Source organism: Amphibalanus amphitrite, unplaced genomic scaffold (genome assembly GCF_019059575.1).
Source record: "Amphibalanus amphitrite isolate SeventyFive unplaced genomic scaffold, NRLGWU_Aamphi_draft 000174F_arrow, whole genome shotgun sequence".
Taxonomy (NCBI): domain Eukaryota; kingdom Metazoa; phylum Arthropoda; class Thecostraca; order Balanomorpha; family Balanidae; genus Amphibalanus; species Amphibalanus amphitrite.
In genome coordinates, this window is record NW_024881669.1 from 701,288 (window position 1) to 727,196 (window position 25,909).

General features: G+C 48.1%; 1 protein-coding gene across 7 annotated transcripts; it reads right to left on the reverse strand.

The window, feature by feature from the left end:
* Nucleotides 1-7,267: 7,267 nt before the first annotated feature.
* Nucleotides 7,268-22,449, reverse strand: LOC122383798. 7 transcript variants are annotated; one of them, XM_043370553.1, is made up of 9 exons: nucleotides 18,039-21,159; nucleotides 16,319-16,675; nucleotides 15,624-15,752; nucleotides 15,148-15,291; nucleotides 14,310-14,397; nucleotides 13,369-13,560; nucleotides 11,682-11,804; nucleotides 10,325-10,427; nucleotides 7,268-8,091 (listed from the first exon to the last, which is right to left on the reverse strand). In XM_043370553.1, the coding sequence occupies exons 2-9, from the start codon at nucleotides 16,660-16,662 to the stop codon at nucleotides 7,745-7,747; spliced, it is 1,470 nt and encodes a 489-aa protein (XP_043226488.1). In that variant the 5' UTR covers nucleotides 16,663-16,675; nucleotides 18,039-21,159; the 3' UTR covers nucleotides 7,268-7,744. The 7 variants fall into 7 exon arrangements, 6 of the variants coding, with proteins under 6 accessions (XP_043226488.1, XP_043226491.1, XP_043226489.1 ...); XM_043370556.1 differs by lacking the exons at nucleotides 16,319-16,675; nucleotides 18,039-21,159 and adding an exon at nucleotides 22,431-22,449; XM_043370554.1 differs by lacking the exons at nucleotides 16,319-16,675; nucleotides 18,039-21,159 and adding an exon at nucleotides 21,922-22,395.
* Nucleotides 22,450-25,909: the final 3,460 nt, after the last annotated feature.

Below are 25,909 nucleotides of genomic sequence, written 5' to 3' on the forward strand. Positions count from 1 at the left end.
CACTTAAAGACACTTGCTGCCACGTCTGTTGCGGAAACAGCTGCAGCTTCTCCAGGTTTTGAATCCTCATCCGCCTTTTGGTGCCCCGATCTTGCGCCATTGATGTTCCGGTATCGAAGTCAAGCCGGTACATTTCTTTTGTCTTTGATTAAACCGTAAACGCGATCTTCATTCACCATCACGTTATTTGGCAACGAATTTTACTGGCCTGTGGAGGGAACATACACATACAGCCGACCCCCCACCCCCCCCCCCCCGACCTAGGAGCTGTCCCATTGCTGAACGCACACCTTGCATTACATTCTGGAACTGGGACAAGCTGATGTTCGTGGGAACTAGAGTGGTACCCTTCTTTATGCGGATTCGGCGAGCGCCAGTCACTCCGGACTCGGACAGGCCAGTGGCGATGTCCTCGTCCTCCATGTCCGCAAGCTAGGGGCAGAAGATAACCCCTCGGCTACTGTTCTTGGTGCGGTGAGGAGACACTCGGATAGGCAGCTGTACCTGTCGCTTTCCACTGCTATCTCTAACTGTGAAGGTGAAGGTTGACGCATTCAGGGCCTTCTCTGCGTCTCTCTCGTCTTTAAACTCAACCTCTAGACCTCCGTCTCTCAACTTCTCACAGCGAGCCACTTTGCCAATCCTGTCACAACCCTCCTTTCTCTGAAAGGGCGAAAGCGATGACAGTTTTCGTTCATCAGAGGACAGAAGCAGCACTCTTGGGCATGGGCGAGGCGCACTTCTGCCGCTTCCGGCAGCCGGAGCGGGGAGAGCATCGGCCGAAGCCGTGGTCCGTAAAGGGGGGTTTGAGGTATCCATGAAATAAATAAGAGCTTCAGTCCCGCGGCCTCCCACCCACCTCGGAGCCTAACTGGGGACGGACACACTCCCCCGGAGGGTGGCGGTCCGCCAAGAGTACCGCAGGACTATACTGGGACCGGAACGCCAAAAGCAGCGAGACGAAGCCGCCGGGTGCGAGGCCGCGTGAGCCGCAACCACCGCAGAGCCAGGCCGCGCGAGACCGGACCAGGGCCCACGCGGGCAAGTCCCCACGGCGGGGCTAAGCCCCACGCTGAAGGACCAGGCGGCCCCTGCATACCCGTCGCCCGGCCCCCTTGACTCCAATGAGCCAGTGCCGCACAGGGCACGCCTGACCGGCCGATTTCCCGCGTGCGGGACCGACACGGGGCATCCCGCAGATCCGAGGATTGGCGTCAAAGACGTGTGTTGGAAGGCTGCCCCCCTTCGGAGTCCCGAGACTGCGAACTGTTTGCAGTGGTTGAGAGCTCTTTGTACCAACATACGTGAGCACGACATTCAAATATTGGTAAGCAATATCACAGACTACATATGGAGAGAAGTCTAAGTCAAAATGCAATGAGCAATAATTTTTCGAATGCGTTAATAACAGTCCGACTGATAGTCGGATGCTTGTATCGAAGTAGCGCTGCGCAGCCTGCCTAAACTCAAGATCCTTAACATCGACCTCAGAAAGCTGTCGGCGAAATTCCTGTCGCTGCTGTCCGTCAATATGGAGCGGCTCGAGATGCGCGGTGTGTTCAAGCTGCAAGAGGAGGAGCTGGAAAGGGCACCCAGTTAAACGACCCTGGAAGAGCTGGACATCACGGGTCTGAAGAACGCATCGCGCCCCGCACTAGTCAAGCTGCTCTCAGTGTGTCCGCAACTGAGCATGCGCGATGCGTAAGGATCTTGTATCACCGGTACCTTCCTGGGACAACTCTCGGTAAAGATATCTGGTCTCCGCGTTCTCCACAAATCAGGATACAAAAATCTCTCTGAGGCCGGCCTCACCAACCTGGCCCGTGAGGATGCGCTCCCTGTTCTTGACGGCCGTCGACAGGATGATGACCCAGGTCCTGTCCACCTTGCTCATGTGCTTGGTCAAGGACATGAAAATCTGCCGGTAGATGTGCGAGTTCTTCATGCCGAAGCCGATGAACTCCTCCGGCTTGATTTGGTCGAAGGTCTTCGCGTCGAAGCTGGCCACCATGGCCGCGAGCTCCCTCATCTCCCTGCTGTTCATCGTCTCCTCTCTCAGGTTGATGTACCAGTTGGGGTAGGCCTTCTATCTCACCACAATGACCTTCTTCGTTTTAATAGCTCAAACGTTGTGCGATAAGAAATCAACCGTGCCTGGCCGGCGCCCGCCTGCGACTGACGGGCAACATCCACATTCGACCGGAGCAGCTGAAGGACGGCGAGCTGGTGGCGGCCTTCGCCGCCGGCTACCTCCGCCACAAGGAGCCCCTCATGGGGCTACAGGCGGCCCCGGCCGGCCCTGAGAGGAACACCACCAACAACAACAACCTGGCCCGTCTGAAGGAGCTCCGCTGGCTGGATGTTTTCGACACCAACACCCCTGACGCGGTGCTGCGGGGGCTGCTCAGCGCCACCCGGCTGGCCTTCCTGGAGCCTCCAGGTCGGTCATCCCCTCCACTATCCTGGCCAGCGGCTGCAGCTGAGTCGTGGCATCATCTGGTTGCAGGATGAACCACAGATACCATTTGCAGGGTGGTCCGACCCGGCAGTGAATAGCCGATGCTGCTCAGGAACTCGTACTGCTGTTGGGACAGCTTGACGCGTATCCTCAGCGCCGCATGCAGCGAGTCGTCATCCCAGCGGGGAGGACGCACACCCGCGGTGAGAAGCTCAGCCTGAGGAAAACGGAGAGACTGAGCTAGAGATATTTTGTTCACGATGATAGTGACAATAACAATGACACAAAGTTTCGAGCGATTGCAACTCACTTAGACATAAATAAAAGAATGAATAAATATTCAGCAAAAGCTAGCACAGAATTGTGATGGCTTGTTTTCAGCCATGGTAATGAATTCCAACCCTGCGTCGCTCTACACACAACGACACAAACGCCTCGAGATTTCCGTTTTAACCCGGGGGACCTCAAGCTCTTAGCTGTGTGCTCCTCATGAGGAGCCACAAGACACATGAGCGAGACCAGTGAGGGGTCTGCGGGTTGCTGCAGGAGCATGCGCGTCATGTACGATCTTACGCATAGTATGAACTTGAGTCAAAACTCACTGCGTTCAAAACTCACTCACAAGGCAAGCTGCATCACGCGGAATGTTCACCTCCATCGTATCGAGCTTGATTATATCCGTCTGTCTCATCCAAGGAACCATCCTCCCATCATCCTCAATCGTACCACCAGCTTGTCTGAACTGGTGGTCATCCCACCCATGCAACCGGTGAGTTCCAGTGAGAGCATGTCTCTCCCGTTGAGCGCCTTAGTTCAACATCCAAACGGGGCACGACAGTCTCAACAGGACGGTCTCAGCCGCGGTTAGCCAGTTTTACCTACTAGAATCGCACATCACGCAATCGATATATAAACACCATTAACAACTTACTTCCATGAGTTGGCGAAGGCGGAGCTGTGTATAAGCTTTCCGCTCTGACTTCTTCATGTCGCGGTACACCTTTTCGACGACCGGGGTCGATTGACACCGCATCTCGGCGATGTCCATCTCGGTTATGTCTTCCAGGAGACCGCGGGCTCGCATCTCGTTTGCCTGGAATGCATAGTTTGACATCAGATTCAGTTTACGTATGGACAGATGTCTGATTAGTAAGCTACTTGGCAACTCTCTTTCTCTCTCTCTCTCTCTCTCTCTCTCTCTCTCTCTCTCTCTCTCTCTCTCTCTTCTCTCTCTCTCTCTCTCTCTCTCTCTCTCTCTCCTTCTCTCTCTCTCTCTCTCTCTCTCTCTCTCTCTCTCTCTCTCTCTCTCTCTCTCTCTCTCTCTCTCTCTCTCTCTCTCTCTCTCTCTCTATCTCTCTCTCTAATATATATATATATATATATATATATATATATATATATATATATATATATATATATATATATATACAGCATGCATACATACATGCATACATACATACATACATACATATACGTGGGGCACCCACCGACCGAGGCCTCTTCATCTCCATGCGTCATGGTGCTACACCGCACGTGTACGTGCAAGGGCCGTTTACACATAAACCGACGATTAAGCTCAAAGTTTGAACGCTGTTAGGACAGGCTTGGTGGGTTAACCGCACAAGTCACATGGGGTCTCACTTAGCACGTGCCCAGACGGCCGAGTGGATCCGTATTCTGTTGCCACGGATCTTGGAGGCCAGCGCCTCCGACAACCACTTGGGACGTCTCGAGCCCAGTGCCCCTGTCTCTTATACGTCCAGCTTGGGAAGGATGTCCTCGCCAACCTCGTCTGTGAACAATTGTTATCTCATTATATTCGAGCCAGCCCAGTGACATGTATCTCGCTAGTTGAAAACGTCTTATAATAAGTCCGGAGCACGTTGTAAGCACGGTGCATGTAAAATTCACATGGACTGACCCTAGCCACGCCATTGACAATGTCACCGTGCATGCACACAAACACAAACACACGCACAAACGCATGCGTGTAAGGCAGGTTAAACGAGGATGCCTGGCAGGTCGCACGACAACTGAGGACGTGGGTTTATACTGCACAGCTAACCGTGCAATGCAGCTCAGGGGACCCAGGGCATTGAGTGATTTAATGACAATCTGAAAATATTAAAATAGTAAAACGATGGGGAACAATGAGAGTTGATACAACCGAGAACATATGTGATATCCGAAAACAGTGTGTATGAGTACTTGGCATGAGTACGAGTACCGAGACCAGCTGTGTGTATGAACACTTTTCACAGTACCGAGCACGGAGGATGAGTAGATGGGTAATTATGTACTTACATAGCACATGCCACACATCCTTTAGCCGACGACACCTCATCAGCCGGGAGCCGCGGCGCCAGTGCCCGTCAGCCGGTGGGTCGTACCGCACCAGCCGGAAGCGACGCCGCATCAGAGCAGAAGCAACTACTGCTGTATGTAGTTTCCTTCGTTCAGAGACAGCTGTATTTCTCATCCAATTTTTTATATCAGTCCATGACCGCTGCTTCAGGACTTCTTCCTCCTCCTTGAGTCGCACGCACTCACTCTTCCCTGACAGTTCTTGGCGGTCGATGAACACACTAAGGTGTTTTTTTTTAACAGCTTCGTTCTCACTTTCCGTCCAGGGCAGCCTCTTCCTTATCGGTTCAGTACCCAAGACGCGGGTGCGTCCCTTGTGCGAATTCTCGTCCTGATGCGGTGCAGGGAGCTGCAGCTGCGGTGCAGGAAGCTGCGACTGAGGTTCGGGGATCTGAGGCGCGGGGAACTGGGAATCTCCCAGATCCAGTCCTTCCAGCGTTTTCCCCCGGTTTCGCCTAACCAACCCTGTCTCTGCCGCCCTCAACAGCTTACTGATCTTTGCGACCTGGGTGCATGGGTCTGTTAGCCGATAAAAGTTTCTGTGTATCAGGATGTCGTGCCCCATGAAGTTGGCGAGCATGTCCATCTAACGATCCTTTAGGTTCAGGACTTGCGAAACCGTGGCGACATGCTGACGCAGGGCTGTGGAGGTTATTGCGCCCGGCCTCTGCATACTGCTTTCTCTGCGTCTTCCTAAGCCAGTCACTACCTCTGAGTGGATGGAGGCGCGGCGACGCGGCATTGACGAAAACGTACGGTGAATCACCGACTCCCACGAGCTCCTGTGTGCTCACCAGTAAATCCATGCTATCTCTTACTTCAGGAGTGAGGAGAATTGGCACACCCCTGCCTCTCTTACCTTTGATTACAACAGAATCAGCCAGAATGAGCATCAAAGGCAACAAGCTATTGACACAAAATAAAGTTGGATTGGCATTACACAATAATACCTACATTGAAGGATCACTGGATGGTATCTTTTTGGATGGGCAAGCCGTCGGAGACAGTTTGGCTCTGGACAGAGGCAAGGATGAGCCTGGGTACATCAGTTCGAACTTGAGGCCCCTTTCATAGTCCTCATCTGTGAACTATTCGGAACACACACGTGGATCCTTCACATCATCCATTTGTGCATCCCTTTTGATTTTTTTTTTGCCACCACAATCTGCTCATGGCTTGGTCCTTCGGGAATCGGGAACCGAAGCCACTTCACCCCTGGCGGGCCGCTCCACACCACCTCCCCGACCCATTTAAACACCCTGGACCGCACAGTATGGCATCACCTGTGCATACTATGCTCCGGAAAGTATAAAATAAATCCTACAGCCTACAATGCCTCTTGAAGGTGATCTCGAAATAAATCCACAACAATATTACAAAACGAAAACTTTCACTTCAGCTAGGCAATGGCAAAAGTGAAGACTGTTATTGTTTTGTAACCTGCGTCAAAAATATGTTATCTTCTTACTGCCATATTGCTACCAGGTCTTGTGAAGTCACCTGGGCTGCAAAAATCTTATAGTGAACTAACCTTATAAGCAAAGTAATCTTGGCCTAACCAACCCTGTCTCTGTCGCCCTCAACAGCTTACTGATCTTTGCGACCTGGGTGCATGGGTCTGGCAGCCGATAAAAGTATCTGTGTATCCGGATGTCGTGCCCCATGAAGTTAGCGAGCATGTCCAGTCTGTCTTAAAAGTACCGCGCAAATTGACGGTGGATCCATCAAGCCTGACCGAGGCAGGGCCTGCTATAATTTGAAAGTCACCGAACCAATTGATCTGGGAAATGGACGAGGATGTGAATTGCTTCGGTGACTCAAATTCAGCAGGCCCTTCCTCGGTCAGGGTTGATGGATCCACCCTTACTTTGCGCGGTACTTTTAAGACAGACTGTCCATCTAATGATCCTTTAGGTTCAGGACTTGCGAAACCGTGGCGACATGCTGACGCAGGGCTGTGGAGGTTATTGCGCCCGGCCTCTGCATACTGCTTTCTCTGCGTCTTCCTAAGCCAGTCACTACCTCTGAGTGGATGCACTCAAAACAATTCTACTCTCCGTCGGCGGGTAAAACCCGTTTATTACGGGTACCCCTACTCGCAACCATATTTGACTATGCACCAGAGGGTAATTTTTACACTTCCCTCGCGGATCACCCTATCCTGTTCTGACGGATATACCCCAGCAAGCTGACCCCCCACCGTCGGGTTAACTCTTTACGTGTACCCGCAGAGAAGTGATTACTCTTCGCTCTGTTACCCACGCAGCCAATGTTTACTCTTCCCTGGGTGGTAGAATTTCAACCCGTTGCCGGCGTATAACCCGTTACTGGCGAATAACCTTACTCGCCAATATATTTAAACCACCCCTGCCGAGGGTACTTTTACCCCCTCTTGTCGGATACTTTACCCCCGTGCGCAGTCTTTACTCGGTATACACGCGGTTCTTACCCGGTCAGTACGGATATATTTCCCCGAAATACAACACGAAATATAACACATAACAGAAGCATGCGCTTTCTATTTTTCTATTCACTGCACAGTCACAGTGCACAATCATTGACGCCTTCTCGTACCATTCGTTCCCTTACTTCAGGGATCCAGTTTTTTTTCTAGTTTTAGCGCTGCAAAAACGTAACCCTCTTAAACACTTAAACAAAGTCCCCTGTCACATATACACCACCATCAAAGCAACGTCCGTGTCTAGGCTCCCATGAAGGGCGAATAAGGGGCAGGCGATGTGGCAGTGGGCCCTGTCACATATACACCGCCATCAAAGCAACGTCCGTGGCTCCCATGAAGGGCGAATAATGGGCAGGCGATGTGGCAGTGGGGCGTGACAGGACCACGCCCTCGTCCAGTTCGACCGCAGTCAATGAAAAACCGGCGAATGAGTCGGAAACCAGGACCTCTCTCTCTCTCGCTCAGTGCTGCAGCTCGCCGGCTGGGAGAAGTTTAGTGAGCACGGCCTGGAGCGCCGTCGGAACATCCTTCTTAACGTCGGAATGTACTACGTATACCGCCAGGAAAGTGGCCGTGTTCTTGATGCCAAGGTAGTAGAGCGGCTGGCAGAACACGGAAAACGATACCGCCCACGTGAGGAGCTGGAGCTCCTCGCTCCCACTGAGGGCGGCGCAGTGCACCCCCTCCACGAAGAGGGCAGCACTACCACCCCGCCGCACGATCACGGGGTATGTATGATGTCCTTCCTCTTCTACAAAAACTGTTTCCAGTTCCTTCAGGGAGGCCACCAGACCTTCGGCGTCGTGGCCTATGCAGAGAACAGAACAATGCGCAATGTTATTCTCATCTATGCCAACACCTAGGCTCAGATCACAGCATCAACTCTTACTCGTATGTTACATCGCTACTCAATCACGGGAACAGCTGTCATGTATTGTTTGCACTAAGTATAACTCACTAGATTTTGCACTGAACCAACCAAACGCTATAGATGTCTCCTTTCCTGACCATGAAGTAACCGCAAAATCTGAGTCATTTCAATGTACCGAGTCTCACGAAGAGGGTATTTTTCGCCCCAGCACTTGTTTCGATACCGCAGTGAAAACTGATTGGATTGGAGGAAACTGAAGTCATTGGGGGAAGGGAAATGGAAAGCAATTCATTATTTAACCCGCGTCCCGTTGGGGGAGGGGCATTTTGCCCCCCGGTGTTTTTTCGCAAATAGCAAGAAAGCGGCAGCGCGAAGCTCCGCCAAATTTTGGGTACCTTTCCGGACATCAATTTGACACCTTCATCAAAATTTCAGGTCATAGATCACCTTAGGTCAAGAGTTATTGAGGTCAAACTGAGGTCATGTCAAAAATAGTGTCATCTTTACACGCTCACCAAAGTCAGAGTTATTAATCAATCTTTAAGTTATTTGCATGATTTTGTAAAGAAAAGACGGGCCTACAAAACTGCCATCTCGGATTTTCAAAATTTTAGTTTTCTAAAAAAAATATTTCAAAAAATGATGTTTTTTTAAAATAATGAATATTTTTTATATTTCAAAATTTTCAAAAAAAAACGGAACATATGTGTTAGAACCCTATCTAGTGCATGTACACTGAAAATTTCAGGCCGATATCACTTTTGGTTACGAACTTATAGCTCTTAGGTGTTGACCGCCTGGTTGATCAATAGTGCAGACCCATCCAAACTTCAAATTTGGCATTTAAATGACTTCTTAGAGTATCCATGGTACAAATAAGAGTGTTAAAGAGTGTTTTAGTGACTTACGCTTGGAAAAATAACCTAAAAACATGTATCGCACAACTATGCGTAGTCATGTTACACATTTGACCTTGCGTGACCTTGAACTCATTAGACCTTGACTTCTCCTACTGAGTTTTCGCTTCCAAGTCTCAGATACACTTTCTAGACCATTACAGGTGGATTCCTGTCTGAAAGTTGACCTAAAAACATGTGTCGCATGACCATGTTTTTCATGTTTGAAAGTTGACCTTGTGTGACCTGACCTTGACCTGACCTTTGATGTGCACCACCCCTTAGGCCCTTCAGTGAGGTCGTGTGTCTGTCTAAGGGCTTCCCTGATAAAAAGAAGCATCTGGAAAGCTTCATTTCAGCAGGCGTCATAGTAAAACATAGCAAAAATGCGATATTTCACGTTTCACCTCGGTTTGACCTGACCCGTGACCTCGATTTAAAATTTATATGCTTTTGAGAGTTCACCACCAGGTCTACCCAACGCCGTTTGTCGCTTGTCGCTACGTCGCGTGGTTCTCGAGATATCTTCGGGGGCCAAAATGCCCTCCCCCTCCCCCAACGGGGGAGGGTCGCCAGATCCCAACGGGGCGCGGGTTAACCTGGCAGTTACTAGGGTTGTTGTTGCGACGGGAGGGGGCGTTAAACGCCCACGGCCGATAACAGACTCCCGAAGCAATAGGTGCAAGGGGGGAGGCAGGCGGCAAAGGAAAGCTATCAACGAGACGAGTTTATAGCACAATAACAATTTTCTTGAAAGGTCTTAGGTCATGTCAAAGAGCATGATGCGAGATGAACACTGGCGTCTCCTTAGCCGTAGAAACCAGTCTATCGGCAGCACCAATGTAACCCAAACTAGCATAATACATTGACAAATGACAGGGAAAGGTGTGATAGGCACAATCAAATGCCAAGCTCAGGTCAAAACGGGTCATGTTAAGTGTGTAAAGGCCTGCGTCACATGCTATCCTACAATTTTGTAGAATTCGATGACGAATCGATGACATCTATTTAGGAAATTTTCCTCAAGATCAGACGAAAAAAAGTTAAAAAGCGTTAACGAGTTAAAAAGGTCATACTTGAAAGAGTTAACTTTTGATTAAAAACAACTCCTTTGATGCAGCTTGGTGTCTTAATTTCCATCTTTTAACCCTTTGTGAAAGGGGAAGCTATGAATTAATGCGACCTGTCGAATTGGACGTGAGGCGAGGAAAAAAGATGCATGCAAATTACAAATCTATCGGGCAAATTGTTCCCCGACTGTTACTGTCCCTTACCGGGTACGTTGCGAAGAACTTTTTTGAGCTCCCGTAGTGCATCAGCCTGGACGGCCTTGCCGCCCCGAGCGTCCGACTTCAGTCGCGCATACTCTTCCCATATCTGCGGAACAGTGATGAACAATGGTGATAATTATTTTAATTACTAACAGAATATGATGTTGATTGGGGTGAGGAGCACTGACAGAAAGGTTACATAAACAAAACTACCGAAAACATTCCACGCGATTTGAGAATGGACGGATAACGAATATAAAACAGGACAGGACAGAACGAGACTGACGAACAGAGAGGAACTATATAACAATGACTAGGACAAGCTTCACAGACATAGCCAATACATTACTGGAAATTAAACACCAGGCCAACTAAACCCTATTACTGGTGGGCTTTCTGAACCTGGAGTTCGTTTACTGGTGTGTGTGTGTGTGGGGGGGGGGGCGATTCGGCCCCCTTAAGGTCTCTGACTAACCGGCCGATTTCGATGGGACAAACGCCATTCAATTGCCCTCATCGTGAATTATTTGATGTGCTATAAAACAATTTAAAAGTCAAAAATTTGGGTTTACAGTGGCTTTCTCCCCTAATATTTCACGATTTTCACGTTGTCACTAAAAACTCTATGATGTTGTTTTTTATCCAATTAAGATAATGTTTTAGGAGCAGCTACTTGATGAATAGGGCTATGATATATACTCCGGTTTTTATAATATTCGAAAATCAGAAGCGGTCCCAGTATATCGAAATCGTCAAGACGGCCGAAAAGTGTCCAGGAGAAATTGGCCCTGGGGACGACAATGGGCTATACGAAAGGCAAAAAAATTGGCACACGGTGCTCAATAAAAAGTCATCAAATTTCAGGAAGCTGGCTCCAGACGTTTTCTGTCAGATTTGAAAAACTACCGGCGGGGGCCGATCCCCCCCCCCCCCCAGTAATAGGGTTAATGTGTATGTGCACGATTGTGCAGAAAATGGCATGCTAAAAAGGGCAAGCAGGTGCGAACAAAAACGTGACTTATGCCCATTTATGCTCAATCGTGAGGTTTCGTCGACAGAAATTCACAATGCTCTGCATTGTCTTGCAATTATTAGGTAAGATACAATATGTTCAAAGTGTCTTTCACACTTTGAACTCCCCGCTGGATAGGATGATGTTATCAAAATGCCATTTTCAGAAATTTTCAGGGCCAATCTCATTCAAACATTCAGGGGTAACGTCGAACTGGTGCAGAAGGAGGTTCTGTAAGTCACATGTCAATATCCGCTTATGAGCAATCGAGATGATTGAAGGGCCAGATTCACCCCCCCCCCCCCCGCTAGCCGAGCGTGGGCAGTCAGCCATTCGAATTACACATACCTCATTTTCGTTAAAAAGCAGTGGATACTTGGCTTTCACTCCTGCGATGCTTTTTCTTGCGCGTTTGACACCGGCCAGCATCCGACGCCGGTCTGGGAGAGTTATCTTCATCGCTTCCTGCACCTGCGGAGAATCACGCCTTGTCGATAACTTGCCTTACTACTGAATACATTTTAATTTCACTTGAACAAGGAAACACCGCTTTTTATTCTCTTGAGCGTTTTAAAAAGCAGTACTTAGCGCTATTTTACTTTCATCCATATATTGCATAGATATTTTACATTATTGGAGGCCGCAAGACAAGGCACTTGACATGGACACACAAACAGTTGCCAGCCATTATCGTTGTTGCGACGATCAATCACAGACAAAAACGCAGGCACAAAGACGTGACCACAATTATGTATATGTATCAATATCAGCTACAGAAATGACCTATCGAGCATTTAAATACTGAAAAGAAGATTCAAATACGTTTCACGAGTCCAAAGCACATATATGAAATTCGAGTGCAGTGGCCAGGGTCTGCTATTCGTACTTTATACATAATTATGCACAGTGAACAGCCCAGGTAACAATTTTACGTTGTTACAAGGTACTAAGAGGGTTGAAAAAGGGTTGTCACAACGTGCCAATTTTACGTTGTCACAACGTAAAAATGCAGACGCCAGAAAACGTCATTTGAACGTAAGCCGAGTATGCAATTGAATGCCGTCGCAACGTTTCGACAACATCGTATTTACGTCGAGTGAACACTTAAATGGCGTTTGTGCAACGCTTTTATAACTAGCGTATAACCTCTCGACGACCTCATTACGAGCGAGCGCGAAGCGCGAGCGAGTTCTTCGAGGAATACTGGAAAAATCTGAGTATGAGCGGCCCGACACGGCACGGCCCCATTACGCTTTTGACGAACTTATATCTCTGCAGCCGCAGGCCCGATTCACGCGCGGTCTTCCTTGGTGGGTAGCTTCATCCCTTCTGCCTTGAATGAGACTAACCCCGGACCATATACGAGTATGCGTGATGAATGTAGCACGTGGCACGTGCAGAATGAAGGATGTTATGAACATGTTTTGTGTTATATCTCCAAAATGGCTTGGCCGTTTGTGCTCAATTTTGATGTGTGGCTAGACATCACGTGCAATATGCATGGCCCATCTGTAAATTTCAGGATTCTTACCCCGTAATGCAGAAACGGTTGAATCTATCGAGTTCCAATTTGTAGGTATTTGTAGGTTGTTTAGAGCGGCAGCGAGGAGCATAATGTAAATTAAAAGTAGCATAAATATGATAATGACAGTCTCCTCGGAAACTATACATATTTGAGTTAATTTCGTTTTGCTATTTACATCAAACATCAAACATTTGGATATGCTGCAAAACGCTGATGGAAGATTCGGTCGTCACCACTACAGAAATTAACTCAGGTCTGAGCACCAAAAATGACAGAAATATTTGCGAAATGATTGTTGACGACGCTTCCAAGACTTTTTCCGCTTCTAATAAACGATGTATAGGAGTCGAATGACCTGGTGGGGGGGGGGGGGCATCCCCGATATTCCGAAGGTGGCGCCGATCACAGGATGACCAATGATGAATAATCAGGGACCAAACAACAAAGCAATTACAAAGCAATTCCTTGTTGGCTGTATGCCAGGAAATGGGGTTAAGGCTTTACACGTACCTGGCTTTCGTTGAGAGTGCCCTTCTTCATGTCGAGTACGCACTCGTGCACCTTCATCCCGTCCACACGGGAGATGTCTGGGAGGAAGTTGGGAAGCTTCTTCGGTGTCTTCTTGCGCTGCTGAACCTCGAGGTCGTCGCATGCTTTCCTCTTATTCTTGAACTTATTGATCAGTGACTCCTTCACAAGTTTCTGTAACATGCACACCATACCAATATTTTGTTAGTAAATATACCTACAAAAAGTTGCCAGCCATTAACGCTGTTGCGACGATCAATCACAGACAAAAAAAAAAAACGCAGGCACAAAGCCGTGACTACAATTATGTACATATATGTATCACTATCAATATCAGCTACAGAAATGACCTATCGGGAATTCAAATACTGAAAAGAATATTCAAATACGTTTCTCGAGTTCAAAGCACATATGCGAAATTCGACTGCAGTGGCCAGGGTCTGCCAGTGTCAGTCACGGTATGACAGCTGCTGTATGTGTTATGACAGGTCTGAAAGCGAGCTTACTCAGTACCTACATGCTTGGCCCGGCACCAAGCCAGACTTGGTGTCATATTCCATAGATGATATTTGAGTTTATTGCTGGGCTTACAGATCTACTGGGTTGATAGTGGTGGGGGGAGGGGGCAGGCCTGGCTTGATATTTTAAGGGGATCTCAACATCTTTTGTCAATTGACTTCGGCTTGTACTCGTTCATTATACAGCAAGCAAATGAACAGAACAAACAACGGAAATAAAAGAATCAGTAGATCATTACATGTCGGTGGCTAATATATTTGCTCAGTTCGCGCACTGGACAATGGAATCGGCGACAGGAGCGTGTAACATTGGAGATTGGTGGGGACGTTGACTATGGTGAACAGTGATAACACTGAGTTGACGATGAGAGAAAGACATTTTATCACATGATTTCCAGAACTCACCAGCCGGTCCGACAGCCGCAGTCCTTTCCCGAACCCAGGGAATTGTTCTGCGACGTCAGCTGCGATAGCGTCTACGTTGTTCAGGTACCTGTTACAGAAAATCATATCAGCGAATGCATTCCGACACAATGAATGGCACAGTGAATTCAGCGTCATGTCTCATAAAACGTACAGTTTAGAATAGAGATGCAAAATGAGAGTAAGTACAGGCACCGCGTTGTGAAAAATTTCCGGCACGGCGTGCCTGAAGCGATGTCTGGCCGCGGAAAGTGTTGGGCTCAAGCTGGTCTAAGCAAGTAAACAACTTCATGAAAGTCGCTTGCGATGAAGCAAATGTATCAGACTTCGTGCCTCTTTCACACTCTTCTGCATCGAAACAATTAGGCACATCCCCTTAACCTTCTACAATGGCTCACCATTAGTGGTCCTATGTTCCCCCCAAATTGAAATGTCTAGCTCATAAGGGATGCACGATTTCCACATGGTAGCATAATGTGCAATGTGCATGCACATTTTTAGGCTCATTGAAATACATTTAGGGGTCGCAGAAAACATGCAACATCCCTGGGATATTAAGTAAAAAGGCATTTACGATGGGTATATCACTGCTTGTAGCCCCACGTACAACTTTCGTAAATAACTTTTCTAGGCTTTTCCAATACAATAGCAGGTTCATGAAATGCCAAGGAGACTAGCTGCCAGGATGCTTCGTTGCTCTTTTGTTTGTTTGTTGGGAAGCAGCGGGACGGTTGCCCCATTCCGGCAGTCCATCCAATGACTGAGGTACGAGTTTACTGTTAAAAACTATGTTGGGCTTCACAGATTATCGTTTTCATACCTGCTGCGACACGTCTTCGTGTACTGTTCATACACAGCAGCCATTATGTCTCTTCGCTCTCCTTTGCTGTGGTCACCGCCGTTTTCCATAGTCTCGCGGACGGATGGTGGAAGCGCTTTCGTGTCCAGGACGAACACCTGCCGGCTAAGAAACAATTACGTCATATACCAATGGCAAGCCACAGCAAATGGTGGGTGAAGGCTGGCGGGTGAATAGGGGGGGGGGGGTATCACTTTATACAGGAAATCTGTCACCATGTTTATTGGATTGGATATTTATAGTGTTGCAACCCAAGAACACGAATTAATATTGCATTACAAACGATACAAATCAAAAGAGTAATGCACCTGTCTTCTTGTTTTCAAATTGTACTCTTAGTCTCTTAGAGCATGAGTATGAACAATATTGAAAGAAGTCGGCTTCCCAATTGTTGTTTCCATGTTACAGCACATACCAGATGATTAGCACATATATACCTCGCACTGGTCCCGGCGTCCTTGCTGGACTCGTTGTCACTGGTCCCGCCGTCGGTGAGAGCAAGCGGGTCCTGTGCCGTTTCGCCGACGGCAGAACTCACAGAGGAAGAGCATGGCACCAAAAGGTCACTGAAAGAAACGAATAGCAATGTTGAATCTTCAATTCATGGCTATGGAAGTATACCGACTTTGTAGCAGTGGCACACCGGGGACGGTATGGTGTTTGTAATGTAATGATACCATTAATTAAATAATATAGTCATTAATTAAACAATATAACAGACAACGAAAAAACTCTCAGAAGAGAATTTCAGCCTGTCGCCAAAATGTGTGTGATAATTAGAGATACACAAAGTCCCCATACCAAAGCCCCGCACCGGCTCCGCCCCCGCTCAGACCTTGGTGTGACCCGACCACGACCCGTAACGGTGACAGTCAGGCCTGTGCACCACCAAGGCCCTGCCACCCGGCGTCTAACAGTGTGACCACATGGGCAGGGAGCCCGACACAGCCCGGCAAACACTTCATGCGAGACCCACTCTGCCCCGCCGGGCCTAAGTCCATGCCCCGCGCCAGGCCTGCGGGCTTCAACTTTGCAACTCTAGTGATAATTAACATTTCCGGATGGTAATGAAAGACAAAGGTAAATCAAAAAGGAAAATGAATATGTTAGTAGGGTCGTACAAAGGACTTACTCGATCACTGCTGAATCCTTGGAACAGGAGGGAGTTCCCAAGGCGCCAGGAGAAGCTGTCATCGTCAGGACGGGGATGGTGTCGGCCGTGCTGAGACATCTTTGGATGAATGACACTGGTGGGCTGGAGACTTGGACGGGGACAAGGCGAATCCGTCCGCCACATGGTAGGTCGTCTACTGGGTTATCGATGCGAACATACAATTCGGACTCCTTGTGGTAAAGCTCTAAGCAATAACTGCCAGACAGAGAAAACGCCTCTTTTGCGGCCGCCAAAACATCACCCTTATTCTTCACAGTCACAAGTCGGTTGATGTCGTGTTGCTGCACCACGTAGGTCAGCATGGCGATCGTGGTCCTGTAAATATTCGAATTACACATTTAGCCACAAAGTCTGTCGCGGCCAGGGTTGGGCTGGAAGCCGTGCCGAAGCCAGGACGGTAATAGGAAGCCAAAACCGAAGCCGAAACCAATGGCTTCCAAAATTATAATTTGGAAGCAAAAACCGAGGCCAGTGACATTCAGACCTGAAACGTGGGAAGCCGAAACCACAGGCTAGACTTCGAAGCCGTCTAGCTTCGGCACAGAAGGAGCACACTTCTAGCACACTGCGGCAAGGAGCCAAACACGGAGCCGGGATAAAACTAACTGCATCCACGACGCATGACTTGGAAAGACAAAGTCTGAGTGAAAAGTGAAATAACCGAAAAGAGTTAAAATCACAACGAACTTTGCGCACGCGTTTTATCAAAAAGCGGACTAAATTAGGTTTCCGTGTCTGGCTTCTGCATATTCGCGGAGGCCAGACACGGAACTCGAGGCCGAAGTCAAGGCCGAAGCCAGTAGCTTTTGAATGCTAGGAAGCTGAAGCCGGTCTGCCAGCCACCTTTTTCACGAACAACCCGGCTTCCGAAACCCGAACCCGAAACCGGCTTCCAACCTAATCCTGGTCGCGGCACACTGCGGCAGTACCTACATAGGTCCAAGTGCGCGATAAGGATATCTTTTCCCGGCATGTGACTGTAAGACCGAGCGACGAAGGAGCGAGGTCAATAGGTAAACATATCCTTACATCCGGGAAACATATCCTTACCCTGCACAAGTAGACTTGCAGAACCATAAATATTTCAATTTGGAGGTTGATTGAAGCTCCATTTGAATTTGAATGAATGAATGGTACAAAAATAGATAATATTTGTTTCGGTCTATACCAATTTCGTTGGCACAATTCATCCTTGATCTTTGCCTAAACGCATGCGACACGCAAAGACAGAGATATCTGCTTTGACAAGCACTGACAATGATAAATCAACCTGTAATGGAAAGGCAAACGGATATTTTCAAATTCCACGTGTCCATATATAGGTAAAGTACATTTTCATACGGCATCATGCAGTAAGCGCAGTTATCAACCACTGGTCATAATTTGGAGTAAATATAATATTTAAAAAATGAGTCGCCCGTAAAGTCGTCTTATCCCTGACGACAGGGTTACCAATACATAATGGCATCAGAGTTGGTCTAATATCGTTTACAACACGCTCGTTCTCTAACTCATATTTTGGCAAAAACAGCGGATTTGAGCTACGACTTTGACTTTGCATCCCTGATTTACCGCATTTTGCGGTCGTATCCCGCGCAAGTGCACGTTGCAAAATGCAAGCATAATCACTGAAAGTGGATGCTCCCAATGTAAAGATATAAATGTTCATCACACTTACCTATCGTTCTACAGCATCCCGTAGCCGGGTATCAGCCTCCGAGGAACGGCATAGTGGTGGTCATTGATCCAGTACGTGCCGAGGGGCTGGGGATCAACGAGACTCGCACAGTCGAATACATCATATTGATCTGTTCCAGAAATGATAAAAGCTCCCAAGGATGTGTCATAAATGGCCACCTGGTGCTGCACCAGGAATTGTTTGTCCGACTCAACGCTGCTTGGATGTTTGCAAATGCAGATAATCACAGCGACACCAGTGTGCAGCAGCAGAGCTTCACCCGCGCAGTACTTCTCGCCGTTTATTAGCGCCTTTTTGAAAAGCTGTGCCCCTCTCGTCAATGCAGCAGCCGCTTCCGGAACCTCTCCCCTGAAAGCTTGCCCGCCGCTCATACGACCGCGTAGTTCCATTGCATCTGCGACACTCTTCAGCTGATAACGAGTTGCGATGCTCTTGCATATATTTTTACGATTGCGCGAGTTTGCCACAGACCGCTTCAAGGTTTGATGTTTGGCTTCGTATCTCATGCTCCATAGATACCTCAATGGGCCATGTCTCCTCGTTTGATCGGCATAGTGTAAGAGGAAATGATGCTTCGGCGTCAGTTTGAACTCCGGAAAGCATGCGAGAAGGTCTGTCAAAAACTTTTCCACCATCCCTTGCAGGATATCCAAGTCTTGCAGTGACACCGTGAAGACAGTGAGTAGGAGCATGATTTTGATTAACTGCACGAGCAGGGAGTACATCTTGCTCCCAGACACAGCCGATGAGAGAACACCTGCACTCAGGAGAATCAATGGCAAAAGCCTCAGAAGACACCAAGCCTCACTCGCCTGCTGCTTCACAGTTATACCCTTTCCATCACGGCGTAACGGGGCGGGATGATTTGTGTCCACCTGACTGTATGGGAATGACCTGATAGCTCTGTTCACATCGTTCAGAGACAAATCACCGCGAGAGCTCAAACCACCGCACACCAGAGCAATGGTGGACGGCACAACGCCCTCTAGAAGATCATGCATCACATCAGGGGGTATCGACGTCATCGGGTGAAAGCCCGTCAATGAGCTGAACGGACACGTGCTTCGGATGCCGTACGCTTTCGAGAGTGATTCACCGAAACCTTCTTCAAGCAAAAGCTTCACTTTGGAGTCATAATCTTCTTTGGAACGGAGGTCAAACTCTTCCAGCTTCGTCTTTGTTCGTATCTCATCTGCCGTTCCATGACAGTGTCGGCAAATCATTGCACCCCCACTGAAGCACTGTGAAAAGCCCGCCACACTGTGTACGCCCAGATTGTCACCGATCAACACTGCAACGTGTGCAGTAAAATGCGAGCCACCACGAATGTTTGCCACAAAACCGCTTGATTCAAGCTCTTTAAGTTCGGTGATGAGTGGGTCGAGCAGTGTTGCCCATGAATGTGTTGCCAGCAGTGCCTCTCGAAAGACTACCGAAAGGATGATTTTGTTGCGAAGTGCGCTGTTCTTAAGACTGTTCACTGAAAAATAAACAACGCCCACTTTCTGGTTCTTTGCTCTGCTGCCCAAGGGGTTGCCTACTTGAAAACTGTCATAGTAGACTGAAAGAAGCAAACGACCTTCGCTGTTATTATTGTTATGGACGTATCCATCCTGAAGGCCACCAAGTATCCCATCTGGTGATGCAGTTGCATCTTCGCAAGCATTCACTTGCTCGCAGAGTTGTTTAAGCTGAGGTGTAACTGGCAAGTATTGGAGCGTTTCATCTTTCCCATGTTCGTCTGTGCCCAATGTCACAGATACAGGATCAACCGTTTCAAACTCCTTGACAGCTGTGCGTTCTAGGTGGTCGCTACCCTGTAACTTGCTCAGCTCATTCAGAGTCTTGAGTTTATGATAATATTCTTCAAGATGGCAGCATGGTGCCTCCCCACATAAGCTCAGACACTCTTGGATGACTTCTTTCGAAAAGTCCTCAATGAACTCCAGCACAGCATGGCAGCTATTTTCGGTCACATTTTGGGCGCGGAGTTTGATTATGAGTCCTAACAGTTGTTTTCTCACATCGTGAGCACCAGGGTCGTCTTCAACCTTGTCACCAGAGTCAGAATCAATCTCGACACCAGTTTCTTGTTGATTTTGAGACGAAGATGTCTCTGGAGCATTTGAAGCACAACCAGCAGCTTCAACCGGAGAACACTTTCTAGACAAAACATGATCTTTCCAATACCGAACAGTGGTGAACTTCTTGCGACACATCGGGCAATCCACGTGAAAATAAGGGTCTGATCCATGTCGTCGCAAATGCAGGCAAAACTCTCTCAAGTCTGTGTCAGTGTGGTGACACAAAGAACATGATAGCTTCACATTCATCTGAAACCAATAAGTGCAAAAACATTCTGAGCCAATTGTAAATTCGCCTGGTCTGGTTGTGAGTAACAAACATTTTCACAGAAAATCTGCTTATTTCAGTTGCATTCATTTCAATTTTAGGTGCGTGAGTTATAAGTTCCTACTGTGTCTGTGAGTGAATCTTTCAACTTCCATGCCGGGTTCAAAGACTACTGTGTCTTTGAGTGAATATTTGAACTTTCATGCCAGGTTCAAAGACAGACGAATGTTTATTGCAAATTAATGCAAAGGCGTAGGAACGTTGGAGCTCTATATACTCTGGGAACTTCACGCCTGATGGCTATGCGCCTTAACCCACAAAGAAGAAGATGGGAACTTCACGAATAGCTACCTAGTGGACAGTCATCTGCTAGCTTTGGCGTTGACTACTAAAAAAAATTGATCTTTTTATCCGAGGTAGTGTACACTGAGACAGTGAGAAGCGTTTGTCACTGTCCGCCAACTCACAGCCCAGCCCAGTCGAGTCGAGTCTATAAACTGAGCCCAGTCCAGTCGGGGTTCGTTGAATATCACTATATATGTTGCCCCAAGCATACCCGTTTGAAACATTATGCTATTTCAGTTTTACTTGATATTCACTTAGCCGCTATTATTATGCATCTTACTGAACAGGGCCACCGGCCAAGACCATTGGGCTACTTTCGTGAACACAAATCATTACTCCCAGTCCCTTACATAGGCATAGGAACAGGGAGGGCAGAGCAGCAATGGCCCCTAACATTTAGCCCAAAAATTTCCTAAAATTTACATTTCTTCAAAACCAAATGCAGTGATTGATTCCTCAGGTTGAGATGAGTCCAAAAATGCAGAGAAAGTTGGTGTGCGTGTTGGGTGGGTGGGTTGAACTTGGGTTCACCTTAAAATAAGACCCAAAGTTTCGCTGAAACTGTTCGCCCCCCCCCCCCCAACTTTTGTGATGTTCCTACGCCTCTGCTTCTTTATTTTTCAAATTGTTGATAAAAGACGTGCAGAGCATGCTTTTCAAAAATGGCCTTATCCATCTAGGAAAAATATTAACTGTGATTTCTTTATGCTAAGATTGTGTACAAAAACTTACATTGAAATCAAGGAGAAGGTAAATCACAAAAAAAAACTTAATCATTCATTGTGAATAATTTATTGAAAGGCGAATATTTGGTTGGAGAGCAAAATTATTCAGCAGAAAATGGTCAAATTCCAACACTGAAGACTTTGGATTTGAATAGCATGTATCACTTGCACTTCCATGTCCCCCTCAACCAGGTGCAAAATATCTTAAATGGGTGACAAGTTGTGGTAACACTGAAATACCTTGCACAAAAAATGAATGGTTGCCAGCAAGTAGCACAAGCATAAAATGTAGGTAGGTACGTACCTACCAAACATGTGCAAGTAACTGCAAGTAACTAACATAAGCTCAGTATTAGATAGCTGATAAAATGCATCCCACCCACACAAATAAATATTTCATCATAATCATATTGGTCCCATCACAATGCATGATTACTCACCGTCTTCAGATAAAAGCCGAGCACTGTAGCGTCAGCAGACGCAGCGGACCCAACACTCCCAAGGCACCGCGCGCGGTAATATGGCGACCGTTGTGCCCGACCGTTGGCGTTACTCGGCCGCAAATCTTCCACGTCAGGGTACTGTACCCGGCATCCAAGAGTACCCTAACATCCGGGAACATCCGGGACTTTTAGTCCCGCGGATGTTCGGCGGCGGGTACAGATAACGGGCCAGGCGGATACTTCCTGCAAATATGTGAGTGTATCCCGTGTCGGCGGGTAATGGTGACGCCCAATGCGTGTACTGTTCACTCTCCGATCGCGAGTCATTTCTTAACCCGCTTGTCGCTGATTACAACAACGCATTCGAAGGGTCTTTCATTGCAAAAAGCGGGTAGTATGAATAATAGTCGAGTGTTTTACCTGATACTTTCCCAACCCGCAAGTATCAACCCGGTTACAAAGAGTGAACACGTGTGGCACCACTCCTATGGCACGGATTCACCCACCAACGGCGAGTCGACTTGTTTTCAGTGTGGAGGCGCGGCGACGCGGCATTGACGAAAACGTACGGTGAATCACCGACTCCCACGAGCTCCCGTGTGCTCACCAGTAACTCCATGCCATCTCTAACTTCAGGAGTGAGGAGAATTGGCACACCCCTGCCTCTCTTACCTTTGATTACAACAGAATCAGGCAGAATGAGCATCAAAACACAAAATAAAGTTGGATTGGCATTACACAATAATACCTACATTGAAGGATCACTGGATGGTATCTTTTTGGATGGGCAAGCCGTCGGAGACAGTTTGGCTCTGGACAGAGGCAAGGATGAGCCTGGGTACATCAGTTCGAACTTGAGGCCCCTTTCATAGTCCTCATCTGTGAAGTATTCGGAACACACACGTGGATCCTTCACATCATCCATTTGTGCATCCCTTTTGATTTTTTTTGCCACCACAATCTGCTCATGGCTTGGTCCTTCGGGAATCGGGAACCGAAACCACTTCACCCCTGGTGGGCCGCTCCACACCACCTCCCCGACCCATTTAAACACCCTGGACCGCACAGTATGGCATCACCTGTGCATACTATGCTCCGGAAAGTATAAAATAAATCGTACAGCCTACAATGCCTATTGAAGGTGATCTCGAAATAAATCCACAACAATATTACAAAACGAAAACTTTCACTTCAGCTAGGCGATGGCAAAAGTGAAGACTGTTATTGTTTTGTAACCTGCGTCAAAAATGTGTTATCTTCTTACTGCCATATTGCTACCAGGTCTTGTGAAGTCACCTGGGCTGCAAAAATCTTTTAGTGAACTAACCTTATAAGCAAAGTAATCTTGGCCTAACCAACCCTGTCTCTGTCGCCCTCAACAGCTTACTGATCTTTGCGACCTGGGTGCATGGGTCTGGCAGCCGATAAAAGTATCTGTGTATCCGGATGTCGTGCCCCATGAAGTTGGCGAGCATGTCCAGTCTGTCTTAAAAGTACCGCGCAAATTGACGGTGGATCCATCAAGCCTGACCGAGGCAGGGCCTGCTATAATTTGAAAGTCACCGAACCAATTGATCTGGGAAATGGACGAGGATGTGAATTGCTTCGGTGACTCAAATTCAGCAGGCCCTTCCTCGGTCAGGGTTGATGGATCCACCCTTACTTTGCGCGGTACTTTTAAGACAGACTGTCCATCTAATGATCCTTTAGGTTCAGGACTTGCGAAACCGTGGCGACATGCTGACGCAGGGCTGTGGACTGTGGAGGTTATTGCGCCCGGCCTCTGCACACTGCTGTTCTCTGCGTCTTCCTAAGGCAGTCACTACCTCTGAGTGGATGGAGGCGCGGCGACGCGGCATTGACGAAAACGTACGGTGAATCACCGACTCCCACGAGCTCCTGTGTGCTCACCAGTAACTCCATGCCATCTCTAACTTCAGGAGTGAGGAGAATTGGCACACCCCTGTCTCTCTTACCCTTGATTACAACAGAATGAGGCAGAATGAGCATCAAAACACAAAATAAAGTTGGAGTGGCATTACACAATAATACCTACATTGAAGGATCACTGGATGGTATCTTTTTGGATGGGCAGGCCGTCGGAGACAGTTTGGCTCTGGACAGAGGCAGGGATGAGCCTGGGTTCATCAGTTCGAACTTGAGGTCCCTTTCATAGTCCTCATCTGTGAAGCATTCCGAACACAACGTGGATCCTTCACATCATCCATTTGTGCATCCCTTTTGATTTTTTGCCACACAATCTGCTCATGGCTTGGTCCTTCGGGAATCGGGAACCGAAACCACTTCACCCCCTGGCGGGCCGCTCCACACCACCTCCCCGACCCATTCAAACACCCTGGACCCGCACAGTATGGCATCACCTGTGCATACTATGCTCCGGAAAGTATTAAATAAATTAAAAATGAAAAAAAAAAGAAAGTAAAAATAGATAACTTCACATCATACAGCGCTGTTAATTGCGTTGCAAGTCCCTCCCATTCACGAGATGCTCCGAGGCTCGACCTTACGGTGTTTCGGTGCGGCCTTTCGCTCGTCCCACCGGCTACGCCAGGCGTACATAGCGGCACTGGCACAACTTGCCATTGATCCGAGCGTTGTCGCTGGCTCATTCTTGTACCATGTTTATGCGTTGTGCAATGCCGAATTTGACGCAGTTATGCATTGTGCTGGTGGCGTATTTGAAAGAGAGCGTGTCCATGCACCTGTCCCTCAGAGCGGACTGGTTGACAGCATCAGCTCGCTTCTGGCTGTGCCTCCATGTCAGGCCACCAGGCGTCTCATCCGGCTGCTAACCTCTGTATGATACTGTTTGTTAGTATAAGTGTTTTTACAACCCACGAAAGAAGTTTGGGGTTTCCTAATACACCCCATGCCGTGGTTGATAGCATTTCGTCGCATTTAAGCCGTTCGCGCGATCAAATCTTTGGTCATTTGAGCAGTACGGACAGTCTATCCTGGCACAGCCCCACCCCGTCACGGGGGACGCACACCCAGTTCACGCGTCATCAGCCGCAGATCGCATGAACTGTTTCACTTTGGCCCACAGCTTCTGGCCGTCGTTGATAGGATAGGCCATAGGACGGCCTACTCCTCGCGCCCCTGCCGTGTTTTAGGTTGAAGATGCTGTGCATAGCGATACATGCCAACAAAGCGGTATCTTGGTCATGGGCGGTTACGATTTGCTGAGATTCGGCCACCAGGATATAGGCGCCGTCTTTCGCCTGGATATGAGGATGGCCCGGCTCGATGACTTCCCGAACACCTGGCCTGCGGATTGCGGATCCCAGCGCGTTCTCTAGGTCCCTCCATGCGTCTTCTGCAAAATGACACAAAAAAATACAGGCAATTCGGAGATAAGGCTACATCGATTAACACGACACACGCGGGGGGGGGGGCGCAAGCGCAGAATAGGTATATGTCCCATCTCGTCTTTCTCCGATAGCTTCTAAACCGTTGGGAATATCGAAATGAAACTTGCAAAAGGGCCGCTATAGGGATCAAAACAGCGGAAATACACACTACACAGAATATGCCTCAGTCTCAGCAAAGTTCGCCATGGTGGAGGCTGGAGAGGGACGCATTTAGCCACACCACATTATCTCAGAATCAAAGAAAGCTTGAGAGTTGAGAGACGCCGAAAAAGCATTATACAGCTCGCTATAAGATCGTTTAGACTCATTCTGGTCATTTTGTATCAAATATGTGTGGCAAAGACACCCCCCACCCCCACCCCCTATACGTGCGAAAGTTATCACATGCTTTTAATCAGACTGCGCCCTTTTCAAGACGGTAAGCATCTCCAGCTTCGCATCCGCTTTCTTGTCATCCTTCACGCGCTCCATCTCGAACCCCACCAGCTGGCCAAATATGTAGTAGGTCTGGGTTACGGAGGCTGCTCGCCGCGCGTTTTATGGGCGCTATGGCAGCGTCAAGCTTCTCGGCGCCACGAGCACCCTGCCCCCTG

What these genes read in the sequence shown, in the direction of transcription:
- LOC122383798 (XM_043370551.1), bottom strand. Translation starts at nt 20,392, where the DNA reads ATGAATGTGAAGCTATCATGTTCTTTGTGTCACCACACTGACACAGAC.